This window comes from Pleurodeles waltl, chromosome 4_1 (genome assembly GCF_031143425.1).
Source record: "Pleurodeles waltl isolate 20211129_DDA chromosome 4_1, aPleWal1.hap1.20221129, whole genome shotgun sequence".
Taxonomy (NCBI): domain Eukaryota; kingdom Metazoa; phylum Chordata; class Amphibia; order Caudata; family Salamandridae; genus Pleurodeles; species Pleurodeles waltl.
Window position 1 is genome coordinate 462,034,348 of NC_090442.1, and position 20,197 is coordinate 462,054,544.

At 47.2% G+C, this 20,197-nt stretch overlaps 1 protein-coding gene across 13 annotated transcripts in view; it reads left to right on the plus strand.

Annotated features, from left to right (window-relative positions):
- The window catches only part of FRMD4A (FERM domain containing 4A), a 676,100-nt gene that overhangs the window by 505,024 nt on the left and 150,879 nt on the right, over positions 1-20,197 (plus strand). For all 13 annotated transcript variants that reach the window (XM_069228743.1, XM_069228739.1, XM_069228737.1 and 10 more), the window contains exons 6-7: positions 17,436-17,492; positions 17,977-17,999. In XM_069228743.1, coding sequence (XP_069084844.1) covers positions 17,436-17,492; positions 17,977-17,999 — 80 coding nt within the window. The remainder of the gene's footprint in view (positions 1-17,435; positions 17,493-17,976; positions 18,000-20,197) is intronic.

The following is a 20,197-nucleotide window of genomic DNA, read 5'->3' on the forward strand; positions in this document are numbered from 1 at the left end:
CGATTGAGAAACTCAAAAAAGATACGGACACTGCCAAAGCCATGGGCGCACTCTACTCCCCGCAGAGCAGAGGGAATTACAGCTCATTCCGTAAAACGCCCTTTCGAGGGGGGTTTCGGGGTCAAAGCACACAAGCCAGCACCTCACAAGCCACACCGTCCAGTTACCAAGGACAGTATAGAGGAGGTTTTCGGGGACAATATAGAGGAGGGCAATTCCCTAGAAATAGAGGAAGATTCCAAAGCCCCAAAACCCCTACTACTAAACAGTGACTCACATGTCACTCACCCCCTCCACACAACACCAGTGGGGGGACGAATAGGTCATTATTACAGAGCATGGGAGAAAATCACTACAGACACTTGGGTTCTAGCAATTATCCAACATGGTTATTGCATAGAATTTCTACAGTTCCCTCCAAACATACCACCAAAAGCACAAAATTTAACAACACACCATTCCAATCTCCTGGAGATAGAAGTGCAGGCACTATTGCAAAAGAATGCAATCGAATTAGTGCCAAACACACAAATAAACACAGGAGTTTACTCACTGTACTTTCTGATACCAAAGAAGGACAAAACACTGAGACCAATCCTAGACCTCAGAGTAGTGAACACTTTCATCAAATCAGACCACTTCCACATGGTCACACTACAAGAAGTATTGCCATTGCTAAAGCTGCACGACTACATGGCAACTTTAGACCTCAAGGATGCTTATTTCCATATACCAATACACCCATCGCACAGGAAATACCTAAGGTTTGTATTCAAAGGAATACATTACCAATTCAAGGTACTGCCTTTCGGATTAACAACCGCACCAAGAGTCTTTACCAAATGTCTAGCGGTAGTCGCAGCACACATAAGAAGGCAGCAGATACATGTGTTCCCATATCTAGACGACTGGCTAATCAAGGCCCATTCGTTAATAGAGTGCTCAAATCACACAAATCATATCATACAAACCCTCTTCAAACTAGGGTTCACCGTCAATTTCACAAAATCCAAAATTCTGCCACGCAAGGTACAACAATACCTGGGAGCCATAATAGACACATCAAAAGGAGTAGCCACTCCAAGTCCACAAAGAATTCAAAATTTCAACACCATCATACAACGCATGTATCCAACACAAAAGATACAAGCAAAGATGGTATTACAACTCCTAGGCATGATGTCATCATGCATAGCCATTGTCCCAAACGCAAGACTGCACATGAGGCCCTTACAACAATGCCTAGCATCACAGTGGTCTCAAGCACAGGGTCACCTTCTAGATCTGGTGTTAATAGACCGCCAAACTTACCTCTCGCTTCTGTGGTGGAACAACATAAATTTAAACAAGGGGCGGCCTTTCCAAGACCCAGTGCCACAATACGTAATAACAACAGATGCTTCCATGACAGGGTGGGGAGCACACCTCGATCAACACAGCATACAAGGACAATGGAACGTACATCAAACAAAACTGCATATCAATCACCTAGAACTTCTAGCAGTTTTTCAAGCACTAAAAGCTTTCCAACCAATAATAGTTCACAAATACATTCTCGTCAAAACAGACAACATGACAACAATGTATTATCTAAACAAGCAGGGGGGGACGCACTCCACGCAGTTAAGCCTGCTAGCACAAAAAATTTGGCATTGGGCAATTCACAACCAAATTCGCCTAATTGCACAGTTTATACCAGGGATACAAAATCAACTCGCAGACAATCTCTCTCGAGATCACCAACAGGTCCACGAATGGGAAATTCACCCCCAAATTCTGAACACTTATTTCAAACTCTGGGGAACACCTCAGATAGACTTGTTTGCGACAAGGGAGAACGCAAAATGCCAAAACTTCGCATCCAGATACCCACACAAACAATCCCAAGGCAATGCCCTATGGATGAACTGGTCAGGGATATTTGCTTACGCTTTTCCTCCTCTCCCTCTCCTTCCTTACCTGGTAAACAAACTCAGTCAAAGCAAACTCAAACTCATATTGATAGCACCAACTTGGGCAAGGCAACCCTGGTACACAACGCTGCTAGACCTATCAGTGGTACCCTGCATCAAATTGCCCAACAGGCCAGATCTGTTGACACAGCACAACCAAAAGATCAGACACCCAGATCCAGCATCGCTGAATCTAGCAATCTGGCTCCTGAAATCCTAGAATTCGGGCACTTACAACTTACCCAAGAATGTATGGAAGTCATAAAACAAGCCAGAAGGCCATCCACCAGGCACTGCTATGCAAGTAAATGGAAGAGGTTTGTTTGCTACTGCCATATTAATCAAATACAACCATTACACACAACTCCAGAACAGGTAGTGGGTTACTTGCTTCACTTACAAAAATCTAACCTAGCTTTCTCTTCCATTAAGATTCACCTTGCAGCAATATCTGCATACCTGCAAACTACCTATTCAACTTCCCTATATAGGATACCAGTCATTAAAGCATTCATGGAGGGCCTTAGGAGAATTATACCACCAAGAACACCACCTGTTCCTTCATGGAACCTAAATGTTGTCCTAACTAGACTTATGGGTCCACCTTTTGAACCCATGCACTCCTGCGACATACAGTTCCTAACCTGGAAGGTGGCATTTCTCATCGCCATTACTTCCCTAAGAAGAGTAAGCGAGATTCAGGCGTTTACTATACAGGAACCTTTTATACAACTACACAAAAATAAAGTCGTCCTAAGAACCAATCCTAAATTTTTGCCAAAGGTTATTTCACCGTTCCATCTAAATCAAACAGTGGAACTTCCAGTGTTCTTTCCACAGCCAGATACCGTAGCTGAAAGGGCACTACATACATTAGATGTCAAAAGAGCATTAATGTATTACATTGACAGAACAAAAAACATCAGAAAGACTAAACAACTCTTTATTGCATTTCAAAAACCTCACGCAGGAAACCCAATTTCAAAACAAGGTATAGCCAGATGGATAGTTAAATGCATCCAAATCTGCTACCTTAAAGCTAAACGACAGCTGCCCATTACACCAAGGGCACACTCAACCAGAAAGAAAGGTGCTACCATGGCCTTTCTAGGAAACATCCCAATGCAAGAAATATGTAAGGCAGCCACATGGTCTACGCCTCACACATTCACCAAGCACTACTGTGTAGACGTGTTATCCGCACAACAAGCCACCGTAGGTCAAGCCGTATTAAGGACATTATTTCAGACTACTTCCACTCCTACAGGCTGATCCACCGCTTTTGGGGAAATAACTGCTTACTAGTCTATGCAGAACATGCGTATCTACAGCGACAGATGCCATCGAACTGAAAATGTCACTTACCCAGTGTACATCTGTTCGTGGCATCAGTCGCAGTAGATTCGCATGTGCCCACCCGCCTCCCCGGGAGCCTGTAGCAGTTTGGAAGTTACCTTCAATTATTTATATATGTATCATCTCAACCTTAAATAGGTGCATACTTAGTCACTCCATTGCATGATCACTATTACTACAATTCAACTCCTACCTCACCCTCTGCGGGGAAAAACAATCGAGGATAGAGTCGACGCCCATGCGCAATGGAGACAAAAGGAGGAGTCACTCGGTCCCGTGACTCGAAAGACTTCTTCGAAGAAAAACAACTTGTAACACTCCGGCCCAACACCAGATGGCGAGCTATTGCAGAACATGCGAATCTACTGCGACTGATGCCACGAACAGATGTACACTGGGTAAGTGACATTTTCATTATTCCTGCTAGAGATCCCTTGACGAATTCTTGGCTGCTGTAAAAATGTAAATGTGGTTGTAAACTTATTATCATGATCACATTTACTATGGTGAATAGGCCCTGTGGATTTTTAACTATGTAGCAACAATTATATAACTGTTCAGCTTCATTCATTAAACCAGCTGTGTTGAAAAATAATAATATCCTTATGTGATGCCCTGTATGATGTAATATTATTCCCAAGGGAGGAGCAGTTGACCATGATAGCATTTCACTGATGGTCACAAAATGTTTGGCTGTCTAAATTATGGGAAGTGCATGTTTCACACAAGAGTCTTAAAAGGGTCATAAGTAGAGGTGGGTGTAACCCGCAAAATGTGATGCAGAGTAACAGTGCAAAATAACAGCAAAATCTGATAGAGACTTCAAGTTGCAGATTCCTTACCTTAGAATTTTCTCCAGGCAACAGAATGGATCCGAAGATTTTTCTCCGAGCAGTACCCTTGCACCGTCAGGTGGTGTCGGTAAACTCCCCGTCCGTCATTGGTGTCGTGGTCACCGTGATGACGTCTGGGTCGTAAATAGGCACCACCTCGGCATGGTGACTTCAGTTCACCATGCGCTGATCTGGAGTGAGCTACTCTGGTAATTTTTTTACCAATTTCAACACTTTTGTTAACTTTTTTTGGTGACTTTTGGTGCGTCAAGGATATCCCTGAAGACCGGGTTACAACCATGCGAGGACTGTCACCAAATGATGTCGGTGACGGATCCACACCAGGTCTGTTTGTGGTGTTTGGAGCGCGCCTACGACCTGAAGTCGTGCTCGGAGTGCCAGGCCATGCACCCAAAGGCTTTGAGGGAGCAGCCCCTAAAGCTCATGACGGCTTGGCGCTCGACTCCGCATCACTCCCGGTCTCGCTTGAGAGGAAGGTCTCGACACCACTCGCAGAATCACCACCACTTGTCGTCCTCCAAGTCTTCAGGTCACTCGGGTAAGAAGAAGAAGCCGAAGAAGGATAGCATTCTTCGATTTCGCTCCATTGCTTGTTGTGACTCGGGACAAATGCCAATGATTCATGCCTCCAACCATGGAGCCTACTTCTGGGTCTGCTTCGCACCTCCCTGAGTTTCCAGGAGCCAGAGTGAGCCCGGCCCAATTAAAAGGGTTTTATGACGTCATGTGTCTCATATTTGGGCAGTCTGACCTCTCTGCGTTGCCTTCAGGGTCTGGGGGTTTGGTTGGATGCCCTTTGGGTACGGCGCCGGTGGCTTCAGCCTCCGAGGACCCCTCCAGATCTGCCAGTCATACCGTCGCGACCTTCCCCGGCGGCGGATAAGTCGTCGACGATCCTGACGTCGCTTAGGCCCACGATCGACATCGACCCAATCCTGATCCCCGGTGGCCAGGAGCCGTAACCGCCACTTCCGACTTCACCCCAGGTTGGATTCAGACCCTTTTTCTGTGGGTATGAATACAAGGAAGGATTGGAGGGTTCTCTGGACCCTTATGAAAATCAGCTGGATGACCCTTACATGGACTCGGCACAGGAATTGGGCGGGCCAGTGGTCTGGCTACTTCTGCAGATGCTGGCGTGCTTTCTCCTTCTGCCGTGGCTACGGCGGAAGGAGCCTCCTATTCAGTGGTGGCCAGTAGGGCGACTGAGGTCCTTGGCCTCAAACTGCCCATAGTAGCAGTCAGGGCTAATCTCCTGACAGAGGTGCTTTAGCCTGGGGCTTCCACTTCAGAGCCTCTCCTCCCTTTCAGTGAATCCCTCACTGATGTCCTTCTGGGTATTTGGTCCAGACCCAGCACAGGGGCTCCTGTGAACAGGAAAATCGCTCACGACCATCGGTCTGCCCAGAACGACCCTAAATTCCTGCCCCAACACCCCACGCCTGAGAGCCTTGTTATCCAAGTATTCTCATCATCTGGCGCATTCCCATCCGCTCCCCGGATAGGGAATCAAAGAGGCTGGACCAACTTGGGAAGAAGATGTTTTCTTCCTCCAGTCTAGCATTGAGGCCAGTGAACACCGCATGCCTTTTGGACTGTTATACCCACTCCTTGTGGGTTACAGTTGCACAAGTCTTGCTGCAGATCCCGGAGGAGGCCCGGTCTATCATCTCCCAAGCTGTTGCCGATGGGAGAGACGTAGTGAAGTTCACTTTTCAATGTGGGCTTGACACAACCGACTCTGCGTAGATCAGAGAGTCGACAATGGCCTTGAGGCACTACACCTGGTTGAGGACATCTGGTTTTTCAGGGGATGTCCAACAGACCCTTATGGACATGCCCTTTGATGGCACTCACCTCTTCGGAGACAAGGCGGACTCAGCACTTGAGAGGTTCAAGGAGTCCTGGGCTACGTCTGTGTCCCGCAGCCTTTTGACTGTCCCTCGTCCCCAACAGTCTGCCTTTCGCCCCTTTTGTGGCCACGGAAGGGGCTACCTGTTGCGTCCCATTCCCAGCCACCGTGCCACCCACACTACTCAGCCCCTACCTGGGACCTGGAGTCCCACGGGCTCGTAGGACAGGGAACCAGAGGTCTGCCTAGTCCAGCCCCACCCCTGCTGCAGCCTCCAAGCCTTCCTAGTCCGTCCCCTCATCTCAGACCAGTTGGCAGCAGGATTCTCCATCACCTGCCCCACTGGAAATCCATCTCAATGGACAGATGGGTTTTGCATATTGTCTGAACGGGCTACTACCTCCCCTTTGGGACTGCCCCTCTGACCATGCTGCCATCCTACAGCCACCTATAGGAGGATCATCTGCAACTTTTCCACGAGGAAGTCATGGCTCTCTTGGCCAAGGGAGCGATAGAGAGGGTCCCTGCGCCAGAAGTAGGTTGTGGTTGTTATTCCTGCAACTTTCTGTTGCCCAAAAAGGAGAAGGGCTTACATCCTATCGTAGACCTTCGGGCTCTCAATGTCTTCCTCAAGAGAAATTCAAAATGCTCACTCTGGCACAGGTCCTGTCTGGCTTGGACCCAGGAATACTGGATGGTAGCGTTGGACTTGCAGGACGCTTATTTCATCCCAGTCTTGCCTGCCAACAGCTGCTACCTGCGGTTCGTGCTAGGTCACGAGCACTTTCACTTTACCGTGCTCCCCTTCTGTCTTGCCAGCACCCCTCGGATGTTCACGAAAGTGATCGTGGTGGATGCAGCTCATCTGCGCCGGTTAGGGGTTAAAGTCTTTCCCTACCTCGACGACTGACTGTTGAAGGCGGACACACCTCAGAAAGTCGTCTCCAACCTTCAGACTCTGGCGAACCTTCTGCATATGCTAGGGTTCATTATAAACATGCCAAAGTCACACCTGACACCCTGTCAGATGCTCCCTTTTATTGGTGCTGTTCTGGACACAGTGCAGTTTCAGGTCTATACTCCCAAAAAGCGAGTCCAGGATATTCAGGCAATGATTCTGATGTTTCAGCCTCTGTCCTGGGTTTTGGTGAGAATGACTCTGAGGCTGCTGGGCCTCATGGAATCCTGCATCCTGCTAGTGAGACATGCCAGATGGCATATGCGGGCTCTGCAGTGGGACTTGAAGTTCCAGGGGGCGCAGCATCAGGGGAATCTGTCTGAGATGGTCCACATCTTGGAGGGGACTGCAAAAGATCTGCTGTGGTGGCTTTCGAATCAAGATTGGGTCAATGGCAGATCCCTCTCCCTCCCCCAATCGGATCTTACAGCAGTGAAAGACACGTCACTCCTGGGGTGGGGCAGCCACATGGGAGAGGTGGATATCAGAGGTGTCTGGTCTCCGGCGGAGTCTGGACTCCACATCAATCTTCTGGAACTCAGGGCAATCAGGCATGCATTGAAAACATTCCTTCCCTCTCTCAAAGTAAAAGTGGTGCAGGTGTTCACGGATAATACTACCGCCATGTGGTACTGCAACAAACAGGGTGGAGTGGGGTCCTGGACCCTTTGTCAATAGGCTCTGCACCTCTGGACGTAGCTGGGCACATCAGGACATTACCTTGGTGGTTAAACATCTGGCGGGCTCTCTGAACGCCAGAGCAGACAAACTCAGCCAGCGATGCATAGTCAATCACAAATGGCGTCTCCATCCAGAGGTAGGGCAAGGTCTCTTTCAGCAGTGGGGAGAGCCTTGGTTAGATATGTTTGCCTCCACAGAGAATGCACAATGTCAGCTGTTTTGCATGTTGGAGTGGTCAAGGTGGCACTCGCTCAGCGACGCTTTTTGTCTCGAGTGGAACTCGGGCCTCCTTTACGCCAATGCCACTTCAGTCCAGAGCTCTGAAGAAGATCAAGAACGACAGGGCCCAAGTAATCCTTGTGGCTCTTGACTGGGCACAGAGAGTATGGTAACCAGAGCTACTGAGCATGGCCGCAGATCCTCCAGTCAGACTGCCTCTTTGGGAGGATCTTCTGTCGCAGCAACAGGGGACGGTCTTCCACCCGAACCTGTCCAATCTTCGCCTTCATGCATGGAGATTGAGCAGCAGCAGTTGACAGCTTGTGACCTTCCACCCAAAGTCTTTGATGTTATCTTAGCAGCCAGGTATCCCTCCACCAAAGCGGTATACGCCTGTCGTTGGCATAAATTTGTAGCATGGTATTCCAACAAATCTGTTGATTCCCCTTTCTGCACCTTTCTCTGAGGTTCTTTTGTTTATCCTTTCCTTTGTCCAGCACTGCTCTGGGCACCCCTTTAGGTTTTTTATCGGCTATCTCAGCCTTTCTTAGATTGCCAGATCAACCTCCCCTTTTTAAGTCTCCTATTGTTGGTAGATTCCTTAAGGGACAATTGTCCCTTGCAGCTCCTTACTCTCAAAACTGCATTTCTTGTTGCCATCACCTCTGCTCGCAGAGTGAGTGAGCTTCACGCTCTTTCTTCAAAACCCCCATTTTTGTCTGTTCATCCTGACAAAGTGGTGCCACCTACGAGGGCCTACTTTCTTCCCAAAGGAGATACACCTTTGTATGTAGGCCAATTTATCACTTTGCGTGCTTTGGTGTGGAAAGTCGTGAAAAGAATCTGACATCACTGAGGCGGTACCTATGAATACCCCGGTGTCATCACGGCGACCACAACGCCAACGACATACACAGAGGTGACCGATGCCACTTGACAGCACACAAGATTACTGCTCAAAGAAAAATCTCCTAATCCAGTCTGAAGCTTTGGGGAAATTATAAGGTAAGGAATCTGCAACTAACATATGTCTCTCTATCAGATAAATCGCTACCGAAGGTAAGTAACTTGTTTATTAAGCTGAATAACGCAAGGGGCACAACCAGTGCTTAATTTGTGCTTGTTGTTTCCGGTGCTGAGCACCGGCACTTATTTTTGAGGGCCGGAGCTTATTCCTCTGCATCAAGCATTTACTGTGAGCAAAATACACTCAAGGGAAAAACAAAAAAGCGTCAGAATGGGAGAAAGTAGAAAGCTGCAAGAGTGCGCTGAAGGGGCAGGGAGTGGCTTTAAATAGATTGAAGAGGACGGAGATGGCTTCAGGATTATGCTGCCTCAGAATTCCATGTTCGTACATATAAATGCAGCAGCCGCGTGTTTAAGAGGAGGGCTTTGGGCACCGGAACATATTTATTTACAAATTAAGCACTGGGCACAACACAGCATTTAAAGCTATTTTCTAAGCGAGAGGAACACCCTTCTGTCCAAAATGGAACCAAGGATGCATTTTGTGCTAAGAAAATAGCGCTAAATGCAACAAAATTCAAACAGCAGCAGTCACTTGGACTTGATAAATTTGTTGTACCTGTGCTCCTGCAGTAGGATTTTTGTGCCAAGTTACTTATAAATGTACAAATATATATAATTGAATATGTTTGGTAATTTTGTGCCAAAAGAATAATTCTAATTTACAGTATTAACTGTGGCATATTTAACATTTCCCCCGGGCCAAACAGAGATGTTTTAAAGCATGGGCAAAGTGGGCTCTGGCTTTTCAGACCCCCCCCTCCACCGACCCCTCCCCAATAAAGCCAGCTCTGTTCTGCAGAGAGTCTTGCCCTGATGACCTTGAATAATTCTTTAACAGACTGCTAAATGCCATTTTCCTCTACTTTATTTTTAATGTGGGTGATGTCTGAGTCTATCAGACATTTTGCAGAGAAATGTTGTTTGTGTTTCATGCAACATCTATTTAAAAATAAGTTTCCTTTAGAACAAAACAGGACCTGACATATGAGAAATGGGAGGGTGGCACATAGATTATTTGCAGTAATATTAGTGAACTGCTGCTGTGTTAGGATATTGGAAACCTAGAATTTGGACGAGTATGCATTGTCAGTGACCTGCCCAAAGAGGGCATGAAAGCTGAAATGCGATCATAAATTCAAAGCTGTTCTAAACAGGGGCCTCCAAAATACATTTGGCCCAGGCCCCCCAAAATCCTTCAGATGTCCATGGGGCGGAGTCATAAAATGAAATACATGTTGTTGAAGAGTAGCCCATCAGTTGTGAGTGCAAGAAGACCAGTAGATTAACTGATCTACTTTTTGGGCTATTTTAACTAAGTGAAATGTTTTTGGGCCTATATAAAATGCAGGCAATTGTGAACTATTAGAACATTGGAATGTTGGGAGCTCCAAAGGAGACAATAGAGTGCTCTGGGCTTTTACTGGCTGGTAAAAGCCTGGAGCGTCAACTTTCCAGTGTTCGTTGTTCACAGCAACAGCTGTGAACAAATGCCTCATGGTGCCCAAGGGGACTTTAATCCCCTTGGGCTCTGTGAGGGCTATGTTTTATTTATTAAATGTTCGAATAGCCTTACAGCCCTTCGTAGCTGGGCTATAGCGGCAGAAAACGTCCTGCTCCGTTGTTTAAGGCCCTCTCCTTCAGCTTGGGCTTTTAACGCTGGAGCAGGCCTTTAATGGCTGGTATAGCCTGCTACGGCAAGCTATAAGTCTATATGGTATCCAGGTCAAAGGCAAAGGTGCTCTCTAAGGGTATAATTGCCTTCCTATCACCTAACAAGTTACAAAAATACAAAATGATTGTAAGAGGCACCCTAATAGCCACTCCAAACTGCAAATTTTTAATCCTATTATATATAATTATAAATGATAATACATTATATTGTTTCAATTGGACAGATATATTCTTCTCAGGTTTTTATGACAATTTCTAAAAGTAATGTTATCTTCAATATCATCAACAGAATGCATAACACAAAGACTAGTGACAATACATGTTTTCAAATAACAGAACATAAAAAATTCCTTTAGATACTACTATGTCCAACGCAGAACAGCCAATACGTGCTTCGCGACACATGTTGCTTTTTCAAGGCTGTAACAAAACAAAAACATCACATCTTAAGGTATGCTACTGCTTATAGTTGAATATATCATTCAGCTAGATCAGTCAGTTTATACTGTCATAAAATTATATCACTATGGTTTCAGGTGGAAAAGGTTTTGGGCTAAAAATGGATTCTTAACTTTGACTAGTGGTGGCGGCAGTACATTGATAATGAATGTAGGGCAGCTGACCTAATCAGAAAAATAAAGGGTTAGGTTTGCGTTGACTAAACCAGAAAATGAATATAACTGGTGAAAGCTAAAACATATGTTCAATGATGGAACAATATTCCTGGAATCTAGCCGCTAGCCTCGTCAATTTCACCAAGCCTTTACTAGCTTCTTCAGGAAGAAGCACTTTAACTAGTGGTTTGTGATCTGACCTCAGGATAAATTGTGTACCCCACACATAAGTTCGATAATACTTCGCAACTTAGGCAGCTGACAGTGCCTCTCTCTCAATAACAGAATAATTTATTTTGGAAACCGTAAGAGTTCTTGATGCACATGCCACAGTTTTCTCAAGACCTCCATATTTTGAGAGAGAATATCATCTACGCCGGTGGCCGGTGGCACTAGCATTACAGTTCTAGAGGACTTGAGTTTGATGTCAAATGGTAACAAGATCTCTGCCTCAGAAATCTTTTTTGATCATAGTAAAATACTCTTCCTGTTCCTGATTCCAAGAAAAATGTTGACCACTCCTGAATAATGACCTCTTATTCTCAGTTTTGTCCTCAAACCTTTCCACAAAGGATCTTAATTGCTTTTTTTTATCCTGAGGTGCCGGTGCCAACTCAATTGCCTTCAACACATTTTTCTTTAGGTTTTACCTCCTCTTCTGAAAGAATATAACCCAAGTATTCAACCTACTGCTCCAAAAATGAACTATTTCTCTTTACGTAGAGTGGTACCTACTTCTGCGATCCTATCCACAGCCTGCTTCAATATAACATTGTGTTCCTCAGTGGTTTTACCAAACATTAATATGTCATCTTGCAACACACAATGTTCTTGAAGCCTTTGAAAACCTCACTGATCTTGTATTGAAATACACTCCCTGTCAATGACAGACCAAATGGCATGTGAGTAAATTGAAAAGTTCCCTCCATTGTTTTGAAGGTTTCTCGTGGAGCTTGATCTAACGATCCAACGAATTTAAGTCCAATTTTGAAAAGTACCTCCCCCTTTCATCATTAAAACCAGTTCATTAATGTTAGGTAAGGGAAAAGTGTCTGCTAGCACACTTTTATTCAATGATCTGAGGTCAACACAGAACCTTAACTGCCCATCAGGTTCTTTTGTGATGACAACGGGTGACACCCAACTTGATGACTCTACAGACTCTGTGATCCCTTCTTGCAACATTTCTTGAATAAACTTTTTGACCTCTTCCCAAACCACCACTGGTAATCTCCTGAGTTTATGTTGGATTAGTACTGCTTGTTTCTTGAGTACAGTATTGTGAACATATTCCTTTAGTTGTCCCAGCTTGTCAGATATGTGTTTTGTACCATCTAATATTTCTGATATAAATTCATCCTCCACTAACAAAACTTGAGATGGAGCTCTAAGATATTTAGGACACATTGGTGTAAACACCCGAAAATTGGAGGCCCTTGCTCAGCTATCTACACCTTTCCTTGTATGCCCTTTTCTCAAATGTGATGTGTTCATCCATATAACCCAAAATATTAAGTTTCACCTTGATAGCCTCCTGGGGAAATATATTTGGGATTTAGTGCAACCCCACTCCACACAATCTCAAACACTATCTTGGGAATTATGGTGTACATGAACCCCATACCCACCAGAAGATGGATGAATCGCCCATTTACTTCAAAAGTGGCCTTGGGTCTGTTCTTCCCCTGGTCTCCTTCCGCCAAATTCCCTCATATCCCACACTCAAAATCCTATCAAAGATCTCAGTGCCATTAGTGGGGATCTGTGATACCACCGCCACTTTTCTACATTTTGGAAACGTACATATCGTAGCCCTATCCAGGATGGCCGCTGTGTGTCCTGTTTATATGCTGGCGTTACTGTGACAACTTAACACGGATACTGAAGCTCAAATTACTGTAACTGGTAAAGTTGATCATGTCACCGCACGTTCATTCCTCTTATTGATTACCTTGGTTTTGATCCTCATTTAAGATGGTCGTCAAAGTCGATGCACCTGACGTCATACGTTTTTTGGGTTTTTTAAAAATAAAAAATAAATAATGACTGTGCACTCTTGAAGGTGGGCCTAGCAGAAAGCCAATAGTCAACACCAACACACTTCGCTGCGAGTACTTGACGCACAAAAACTGTTCACGGGCACACTCACTGTGACCATCCAATGCTGAGCTGCGCTGAACTTTGCTCCTCAACTGCTGCGCAGGATCTGTCCCTCCGCACTGCTGCGCTGTCTTCACCACTGATCTCCTTAAACACCGCTGGGTAGCTCGTCGCCAAACTTTGTTTGCTAAAAATGGATTCTTAACTTTGACTGGTGGTGAGGGCAGTATATTGGTAATGAATGTAGGGCAGCTGACCGAATTAGAAAAGTAAAGGCTTAGATTGGCTGAACCAGAAATGACTGACTGGCGAACGCTAAAACATATCTAAGGTGTTGCTCTACAGTTTAATACTATTTTAAACTCTTTAAGCGATTGTGAGGCACGAATGTCAATGGGTAGAACATTCCAGTGTAGTGGCCCAAAAGGGTAGAAGGCCTGGAAATGGAGGCATCGCAAGGGGGTTTTGGTATGGCTAGGCAGTCGCGCCAGTGAGTCTTTATGGGAGAGTACCGGCAAGTCCCAGGAGCAAAGAGGTGCTGTGGAGGGAGTAATAATAGCACTTCTTCTATAGGTACATTTAAAGCACTGCTGAAAAGTGATAGAAGTGTGCTATTACGTTCCATACCAAAAGAAAAAGTAATTTTTCTTAGTTTTTCCTGTGGCATTATATAGCGCTCAGTTTCCCTGACGAGGCGTGAAGAATTTCAACCTAATGTGGAAACCAGCGCTGTGAAATAACCACTGTCCGCGAAAACCTTGTAAGAATATTCGGAGATCCGTGGTCTCCAGGGCAGTGATCATCGCGCTACTCAACTTCACCGAATATTTATGAAAATTACTTTTCTAAGCCTTGAATTGTGGAATTACAAGCCTTATTGCCATAAACCCCGCGCAATTTACTAATTAGAAGGTCGTTAGAAAAGCGCTGTCTGGGGCGAAATGACTACCACACAACTAGCAGTCGGTTTGCTTTAATTCCCGCACTAAAATCTGCTTCCACTTATAAAGTAGTTTTATTGGCCTTTTAACGTGTGCACTTCAAACAGCGACCCTCTTGAGAGCGGGCAGGGCCGAATGACGCAGCAGACGCCATATTAGAAACCGTAACATGGCTAATGAGGTGAACCTGGGCCAAAGCACCGGGCCTTCCCGTGGCACTTTATTTTGCTGATAATTCGGAACATGCCAGTGTTGCCAAGCTGCAAAGAGCCCCCACAGAGCAGCCGGGCTGACCTTGGTGGGAAGCTCCAGGTTACCCTGCGGGGCAGCCCTCCCCTCCGCCCCCTCAATCACTCACGGAGCTGCTAATTAAGGAGGGAGATGAAAGAACAGAGCGTCGATTGTCCGGCCGGGGAGCTGCAGCGGTGACTCAATAGAGGGGCAGGGGAGGGCCGGGGTGGCCTTGGGTCCAGGCTGGCGGCGGAACCTGGGAAGCGAGCGTCCCGCAGGCTCACCCCGAAGAAAGCGCGCGAACGGCTGCTCTGCCCTCGTGGGCAGGCGCGCTTCATCCCAGGGGCCGGGGGTCTCCCCGCGCCCGCTCTGGGGACACTCCTGGCAATGGCGCGTTGTTTTGTGTTCCTTTTCAAGGAGTGGGACGCGGCTTGAACGCCGCTTGATTCTGACATTTTCACAGTATCGCACAAATGAAAAAATGCTGGTCTGATACGCGGAAGGGCCTTTCGAAACAAACACTTGCACGGTTTTGTTTGCAAAGGCCGCATCCTTGCCTTTGTGTGATGCACTTTTTCACACATCTGAAGAGTTCGGCTTTGTTGTGTCAGCGATATTATCAAACTGTGCATATACGATGTCCGCGTGGTTACCTGCCTAAAATACCATTAAATCACGACCAACCAGGCATGTGTTAGTTTGTCTCTGTTTAGAAAACATCATGTGCTGACAGCGTTGGGAGCGGGCACGATCGCGAGGTTATTGATCCCCGGATCCACCGCAGCTTAACAATTAACTCACTTCACTTTCATACTTTAATTTCCTTCCAGATATACGCGCCAGTGCATGATTTCATAGCTGACAGCTGGTCTGATGTGGGGAGACCCCCTTCAGTGCACACTACTTAAAGTGCGGGACAAGAAGAGAAAGGACTACGAGGCCCATTACCCACAGGGCTGTTGGCTGAGAACCCACAACTGGCTGAAGTGAGCCTGGCCCTCCTGCCATGGGCTGGGTGACAGATGTGATTTTATATGCTTTACTCGGGCATTTGTGTGGTGCGGGTTCGCGATTTAAGCTGCGGAGTTGTGTGAGCCAACTACTTGTTAATGGCTAAATCCCGGCGAGGCCACCTCAGCGTCGAAGCGAGTACCTCTGAGGGGGGTGGCACCAACAGGATTAGCACTAGGCCAACGCTCACTTTGTGGTGGAGAAAAGGTAAACGGCCACTGTTATTTCTCAAACTCCAGACACAGTTTGCGGGTGTAAAACTCAAATGGAGGTACCAAGGGATGGTACACATCATTTGCCGCACGGCTCCGACTAAAACCCAGATCTAGGTCGCTGTGCCAGAAACCTGTTTGTCAGTCCAGGATTTCCCATGTTAGCCCCTGTGTTCCCTGCTCTCGGCCCTGCCCAGCCCTGCTTCAGTGCGCGCTGATAGTGCAATGAAGTGAGGCGGGGGCGTGACGCAGAGTTCTGTGGCCCTTGTAGCTGCTGCAGCGCAGGGGGGCCAGGCCTCGAGAGAGGGGCCATTCAGCCCGTGGCCAATGAATACCAGTGAATTAGGGGAGATTCAGGGGTCCCGTATCACATTCCGCATTAGGGCCCCATCAGGTTGTGTTACTCCGCTGCAGATAAGAGCTTGCCATTTATATCCTTCAACCTCAAAATAGAATGCCGCTTCTCACCTAAATACAAGGTGGTATAACTATCCAATAAATAGCAGTCCAATGTAGCAACCTAAGAAGGATGAATGGCTAAGTCGGCCCTCACCAAATTTGAACGTGCAGCCTGAAGTTTGCAGATGGATCTTTGCAGTAAGTGCTCAACCTAAAGAGTTGGCTCTGAGGCAGGTATCCTGTTTTTTTACTGCTATGTTGATGTATGCTTATCAGAGAGGAAAGGTAGACACAAGCTTGGGCCCGGGCACTTTGTTGTTCAATTCAATGTATTTTCTTAAATTGAGGAGATGCAAAAAGCAGAGGCGCCTTTGTTTCTGTGGTTAACTTTGCAGGCAAATTAGGAAGAAAGTGGCCTTTCTTCCCCGTACCAGTCACCGCAAGCCGTTGGCTGGCAAGGCTGCCTTTGATGCGGTTTACCTTAATTGACAGCGCCCCTGTGTCTACTCACACACCACAGAGCTCTGAGTTCGTATAGCTCATCACGGTGCAGTTCGTTTGCAGGAAGGTGTAATGTAGAACTGTGAAGTTTTTGGAGAGGTAGATATGTTTAACTGGGCCTCATAGTTCATGTACTCCTGTGTGCTGACACCTATTCCACTTGTGCAATTCTGCCTCTCTGGCATTTTACACATACGATGTATTTGCCACACCTGTCAAATTTTCCACAACAAAAAAATATATATTCCTACATTAAACAGCTTAAAGGTGACTAAAACACACAGCTGCGCTTACTTATCCATTATTGTGTTCTGGTGTTAACCTGCTGCACACAAAGGTGTAACATTTTACTTGATAGTATCGATATTGATTAAAATGACAAAAATAGCGAAATAATTCGTCCAGAGAATGTGTTCTATTACGCCCCATAATTTTACGTTGCCACATAATTTAGTGAACAGTGCCGCATGACGTTTCTCCACTGCCGCATAATTCTATTGGTCTTGTCCATACTAAGGTATTCAAAGTCTCTCTTCCTCCAACATTCAGAATTCTGCCTTGGACTGTCGCAGTGAGACGCAGCACTTTCACTGGTATTAAAGTTCTCACGATTTCCCTGTAGTGCTGCGGGGGTTGGGGTGCCGGGAGCGGGGGCCTCCAAGACAGGTTTTGCCGCATTCACGGGTTCGACATGGCTGAGGTGGGGCGTGCATTCCACCTCTGGGGGGGCGGTGACGGGAACTCCTGCAGGTGCAGCGGGGCAGGGCGCGCGGGGGCCGGGGCATCACTGCTGCGAGGCTGGAGGAGAGGCCGCCCCTCTCACACCTCATCGCGTCTTTTTGTCTCTGCTGCAGGAGCTGATCGAGGTGGACAGCGACGCCGTCTTCGAGCTCGCCGCGTACATCCTGCAGGTGAGGCCCGCCCGCCGCTCTGTGGTTTCTGTGTCTGTGAGGGCAGGAAGTCCCCGCTCGGGACAAATGTGAAGTTGGGGATGCCTGGCTCCCCTCACGCGTCTGATTCTGGGGGTTCGGGGTGGCGGCCAGTGAAAGGAAACAGAATGCGTCATCCTGTGCAGCACTTCTGCAGAGCGGTTTTGAGGTTTTTCTCCGCAGTGTAGTGCCCAGCCTGTGCATGCGCGAAGCAGCAGGTGTGCCAAGCTTGGGCACGCGAGGGTCGTGTGAGTGAACCGCTGTGAGTCAGTGCACCGGTGACGAAAGTTACACTCCAAGTGCGGTAAAGATCTGTCGACTGTTAAAAATGTGATTTATACTGGAACGTTTCTTAAATCACTTTTGGAGAGCGCCTGCTTCTATGTACAAAACCATACACGTAGAAAGATGTTTTGCCAGCTGTGATCACTTTTTAATGTGAATATATATTTTTTTGTTTTTGCAGGAGGCCAAGGGAGATTATGCAAGGTAAGGCTTCAAAAACAAATATTTTTGGGCCAGACAAAAGGGCATTCTGTACTTACAGATTTAGTTAGTTTATTTACTGTTGGGAACTAGGTACTGAAAAGTGTCATTGATGCGCGTTAATCAGCTCGTGCTGTCAAAACCTTTAGTTTACCCCTTCCCCTCGTGCACATTCCCGTGTCTCCCCATCCTGTCCCGGGGCCGTGTACCTCATTTGGTCCACCTCTATCTTGTCCACTGCACTTTATTTATACAAAGTACTCTACTCTGAATTCAAAAGGGGTATGCCATACAGTGCACAGTATAACCCAGGAGCTAGAAACATCATGTATATATAATGTAGATTTTTGCACAGGGCCTTCCTAAGGGCAACTGAAGGCACTGAGGGGGGGGGGGGAAGCAAAGTAGAGTAACAGAGGGTACACGACAGATGGAGAGGCCTTAACCAGCCTGGCGATATCCCATCAGCGATGGTGGTACTGCGCCGTGGGTAGCCGGCCCTCTGGCCAACATGCATGGATGGGGGGTGGGGGGGGGGGTATGACCAGGGTGGAAGGCGAGCACTGGAGTGAACAGGACAGGAACTAAGGGGTGGATTTTTGGGGTTAGAGGGGTGAGGGTGTTAGTAAGAGGAATGTGTGTCCAAGTGAGATCTGGGAGTCACGGCAGGCACCACGGCAGGGTCCGTGGGAAGCACAAGACGCCCTCCTGCCTCTGGCCGCAGAGGACAGCCTGGTGGGCATCGCTCACCTTGGGGACCTCGGACAGGAGGCGGGATGTTGGGCTTGATATCTGACTTACAGAAAGTAAAGCAGGTTTGTGCATGGGCGTGAAGGAGAAGGTTGGGGTCAGCTTTGTTCCTAATTTAAATGAAGAAGTGTGGGCTCTTTGAGGAATGAAAGCCCATCTGGGAAAACTGCACAGCTGACACCCCGTCCCAGCCACGCACGAGGGGGATGGAAAAGTAACCGCGCTGGCTCGAGCTTCTTAACTAGATGCAAAAATACCATCGACTGAAAAATGCTTCCAGCAAGACCTCTTGTTCACTCATGACAGCGAAAAACTCTGACTCCCTATCTGGTAACCACCAGGGGCACGGCGCATGGAGGCACTCCTGGGGGGGCTGGAATGTGTGGTGTAAACACCACAATCCCTGCAGACAAACAGCAGCAGGCACTGGAAGCCACCACGGACACAATTGACAAAGGGAAGTGCGGGCCTGGCCGTGCCTTCCCTTTACCTGGCTTACCGTGCAATCTCCAAACAAGGCTTTTGTTCAGAGCGCATCCCTAACTCTCCTTCCTGTTTCAGGCAAAATACCTGCCCAGGGATTTCACCAGTATTAGTGGCTTTCATTTGAATCGGTTTGAGCCTGTAAGCATTGCTTCAAAGCGCCTGAAATCATGTGCTGACAGACTCCCGCGAGGAGCGCGAAGACAGGCTCGGAGTGGCCTGCAGGGCACTGCCCGAGGGGCTGGTCTGACAGGTCAGTGTGTGGGCCAGTTTTTCGTTTGTTTATGGGCTTGTTTTTTAGTCTGCTTGGCCAGTTTTACTGCTGATTTCCCTTATATTAAAACAAACATTGCCTACAGCAAGCACCAATAGATGTATTTCCCATACCTTGCAAAACACTTGTATTGAGTGTCCTTACAGGTTCAAAACTGCCCCAATTTGCAAACACGGTCACATTTTAGCTGTTTTATTCGCTAATGGGACCATTTTTATTTTGGCGCCCAGGCCTGTTTCTGTCCCATTTCAACCCTGCCAAAGAGGCAAAGCAATGACCGACGTTGAACCAGGGAAAATGGTCACCTGTCCGGGGTGTCCTTTGCCTGGACCTCTTGACACGTTTGTGCTGCAGTTGGTCACTGGTCAGGGGTGTCCTTTGCCTGCGTCTCTAGACATGTTTGTGCTCCAGTTGGTCACCTGTCAGGGGTGTTCATTGCCTGCGTCTCAGATCATGTTTGTGCTCCAGTTGGTCACCTGTCAGGGGTGTTCATTGCCTGCGTCTCAGATCATGTTTGTGCTGCAGTTGGTCACCTGTCAGGGGTGTTCATTGCCTGCGTCTCAGATCATGTTTGTGCTGCAGTTGGTGACCTGTCAGGGGTGTTCATTGCCTCCGTCTCTAGACATGTTTGTGCTCCAGTTGGTCACCTGTCAGGGGTGTTCATTGCCTGCGTCTCAGATCATGTTTGTGCTGC